The 3905-nt window shown below is 35.3% G+C and overlaps 1 protein-coding gene across 1 annotated transcript; it reads right to left on the reverse strand.

Moving 5' to 3' along the window:
- Positions 1 to 2391: 2391 nt before the first annotated feature.
- On the reverse strand, positions 2392 to 3590 carry LOC149164102 (cucurbitadienol 11-hydroxylase-like). The gene is made up of 5 exons (XM_089429371.1): positions 3526 to 3590; positions 3322 to 3349; positions 2804 to 3037; positions 2588 to 2674; positions 2392 to 2484 (listed from the first exon to the last, which is right to left on the reverse strand). Exons 1-5 carry the CDS (start codon positions 3588 to 3590, stop codon positions 2392 to 2394), a joined length of 507 nt encoding a protein of 168 aa, XP_089285497.1.
- Between the last annotated feature and the right edge of the window lie 315 nt (positions 3591 to 3905).

Genomic DNA, 3905 nt, shown 5'->3' on the forward strand with positions numbered 1-3905 from the left:
AGCAGAACCAAATATGGGTGCAATGGTAGGTGCAAAACATGGCACAAACTATGGTGCAACAAAAGTGGATGCAAAAGTAGATGCAATAGTAGAAAAAAAGAGGCAAACTTGGATGAAAAACAAGATTAAAAAAGAATCAAAAGTGGACGCAAACATGGGTGCAACTATGGAAACAAAATTGGATGAAAAAATAGATCCAACAAAAGTAGATGCAAAAGTCGCTATAGAAAAATAGACAAAATGTGATGCATAAACCTGAAACAAAAGTGGATGCAAAAAAAGATGCAATATTTGGTGCAAGTTTGGATGTAAAAGAGGATGTAAATGTGGTTGGAAAAGTGGAAAAATGTGGGTAGAACAGTAGATGCAAAAAATAGTGAAAATTGTGGCACAATATAAGTGGATGTAGAAGTGGCTTCAATGATATAAGCAAAAAAAGAAGCAAATTTTGATGAAACAGAAGATTCAAAAAGGAATGCAAAAGTTGATGTAAACATAGGTGCAATAGTGGATGAAAAATTGGATGCAAAAGTGGATGCAACAAAAGTTGATGCAAAAATTGATGCAAAATTAGATGCAAAATGAGATGCAAAAACTCACGTAAAAATGGATACAAAAATGATGCAAAAGTAAATGCAAACTTACATGCAAATGAGGATACAAACATGGATGCAAAATTAGAAGAAAAAGTGGGTGCAAAGGTAGGGGCCAAACTAGGCACAAATTGTGGCACAACAAAAGTGGATGCAATAGTGGACACAATAATAGATGCAATAGAGCATGCAAATGTGAATGCAAAACAAGATGCAAGAGAGAATGCAACAAAAATAGATACAAATCTAGGCACAAAACTAGACTCAAAACTTCAAGCAAAGGGGATGTAGAAAACGTTGCAAAAGAGGGTGCAAAAAATTATTCAAAATTTGATACAAGTGTAGGTGCAAAAAAGTGGATGCAATAAAAGATGCAAAAGTAGGTGAAACAAAATTAGGTGTCAAACTTGGTGCAAAAGATGGCACAAAGCTTTGTGCAAAAGATGACTCAAAATTTGATGCAAAACCTCATGTAAAACTTGGTGCTAAACTTGGTGTAAGGCTTGGTACAAAAATAAGTACAAATTTTGTATCATGTTTTGCACCATATTTAATAAATAGAAACAAATAGCACCAAAAATAAGTTCTAATCTCACAAAAAAAAATTAATAAAATAAAATAATAATCACAACACCTTGGGAAATTAAGTTGTTTAAATATAAAAAATGAATAATATTCTTTTACCTATTAAAAGTTATAGTACAACCAGATTTAAAATAAATAAAAAAGAAACTTTCAAGTTCATCACACAATTGGACGAATATTTAATTTTAAAGTTAAACATCAACTTCAACAAAATATAATAATTTATCGTAAAAACTTAATGAATAATTCAACCTACCATAACCATTAAATAATACAAATATAAATATAAATTAATCATAATAAATTTCCCAATATAAGTAAAAACAATAACAATACTATTAGGGATGAAATTCAATCCATTAGAGACGAGTAACCTCACCTATCGTAACAATCACAATTATCACCGTATTCTGGATAGTGTTTACTATCTGCATTATATAAATAGTCATCGCAATTATCGTCTTATTGTAAACGATGTTATTATATATTTGTTATCAATATAAAATTTACTATTATTCTAACATTAAATATAGTTTACCAAGTTTAGCGGATTGTAAAGATCAATGCTAACTACCATGACGAAAGTTATTGAAAAGTCGCTAATTTCTCAAGTCCTCCAGTCGAACTATGCAATCAACGGGTGATATGAAGGGTGACTCAAACCACCTTAACTTGGTATCGGAAGGAATGTAATCCCATCTGCATAGCGCCATAAAATATAGTGTTTAAATCAGAATTTCCGTACAAAATGAGTGTTGGATGATTTGCGTTACAGGGAGATAAAATCCTTACCGGAAATTTCTCACAAGATGATGCAACAAAATTGTAATGAGCAACGTAGCGAACTCATATCCTGGACAAAGTCTATGGCCGCCTCCAAAGGAAAAATTAGGTATATGATTAATACTCGGGTCCTGAAAGTTGTAAGTTAAGGTGGTGTAAGTTAAGTAGACAAGTAAATGACATTAATTTTACTTTTTAGATCGCAAAAGGGTGGGCATAGCTCGCACCTGCCATCGCCGAGGATTGAAAGCAAGAGGGTCTTCGTAGTAGTTGCTATCTAAATTGGAGACTTGATGAAATAATATGCACGTCCATCCTTTGGGAATTGTATATCCTTTAAATAAAAAATAATCACCGCGGATCCTATTGTTATTACGGTAAACGAGTGGTACTAAAATGCTGCAACTTTTTGAGACAGAAAGTAACAGTATTAGATACCTTGAATTTCTACATTCTTGACAGTTTTTCTCAGTATCATCGCGTTTACGCTTCCAATGCCTAGTCTCATCACCTCTTTGATAACCTGGGAAAAAGAAAAGAACATGGTTTTAGGTAGAGGATGTCGCCATTAGGGTTTGACAAAATGCGGGCATAAATCGATCAATCAAATTGATGTCACTACTTACATTTTTTGTGAACGACATTGATTTATAGTCATCCCATGACAGACTGTCTTTATTTCCTTTGGTGCGTCTTATTGCTTCGTGTTCTTCCTGCACCATGTCAGTGGACATCAGAGATTATTTTATGTAAAATTTCATTTAGTTATAGTGGTACAAATAACTACTCAAATTGGTCATCCGGTGCCAAACAAATACACTTTTACAGTAGAAGATATTAACCCTGAGTTCTTGAACGATGTGCCGATTTTCAGATAACAGTTTCATAACCAAAGCAATGGTTTTTGGTGTAGTTTCAAGGACAGCTAACATAAGACTCAGAACGAAATCTGCGATCCAATCCTCTTCCTCTTTCAGCAATGATGATAGTAGGTCGTCCGATGAATCGTAGGATGATATGTTTTTCTTCCTCTCCCTGATAATGCTTTTGATCTGGTCAGAAAGCTCTTGCCTTTTCTGCAATTCCAAAAGTGAGTGTATGATAAGTCAATCACTTCACTAGCAAAATGTCACATACCCGTACCCTCATCAAATTTTTTATTTTATTTTATAAACAACACAAGTCCTTGGTAAATAACTCACCATCTCTATGCACAGTTATATTATGTTTTGCAAATAATTAACATCGTATGCTTATCATTTACCAACAAAGGTTTACCGCAGACTTATATTATGCATATGGTATGCTAACCGTGGACTAATGCTCAGACATCACAATAACTAATAATAATAAAACGCACATATATCTTCACCACGGCAACTATAATGCTGTAATAATAAGGCCGCACATATATCTTTATCATGGCAACTATGATGCTCTTAACGGTTGACTCATGTTATGTTGATTTACTATATATATGTATAGCACTTTGGCAAACGATGCATATTATGGTTAATTATTTGGGTTGCTTCGGCTGTTCCTTGGTACTGTCCTAGTGCGTCACCTGAGACGAGTGTACTCGGCGTTCCCTCCGCCGGTCCGATCAGGTGGAGGGAAGATGGCTGCCATAAATTCTCTGCCAACCTCACAGCTCGATCAAAGGCTGAGATTCTCCGTGGGAGATCTAATGGCTGAAACGCATCCAAATGTCCCACCCGATGGTGAATGTATAAGGTTCTATTTTCTACTTGCCGGGTTATTGTTATTCCGCTGCCGCGTCATTCCGTCTCATTCGGGCTGCTGTAACCTTACGTGCCGAGAGCATGAAGGAGCCGAGACGCTGCTTCATCCAGCTCCGCTGCAAGTGCGAGGTAAGCTTCAGCGTTTCCACTGGTTATTTCCTGTGTTCATTACCTTACTGCATGTTGATTTATTCGGGTTTTC

Source organism: Pinus tabuliformis, chromosome 5_1 (assembly GCF_031772625.1).
Source record: "Pinus tabuliformis cultivar Carrire ecotype Pingquan chromosome 5_1, CPIR1, whole genome shotgun sequence".
Taxonomy (NCBI): Eukaryota; Viridiplantae; Streptophyta; class Pinopsida; order Pinales; family Pinaceae; genus Pinus; species Pinus tabuliformis.

Bases quoted from the DNA above. Each gene is read 5' to 3' on its own strand.
- LOC149164102 (XM_089429371.1), bottom strand. From the start codon at position 3,590: ATGGCAGCCATCTTCCCTCCACCTGATCGGACCGGCGGAGGGAACGCC. The intron at 3,350-3,525 runs GTGACGCACTAG...TTATTATTACAG, and splicing joins GCCGAGTACACTCGTCTCAG to CATTATAGTTGCCGTGGTGA. The intron at 3,038-3,321 runs GTGCGTTTTATT...TTGGAATTGCAG, and splicing joins TTGCCGTGGTGAAGATATAT to AAAAGGCAAGAGCTTTCTGA.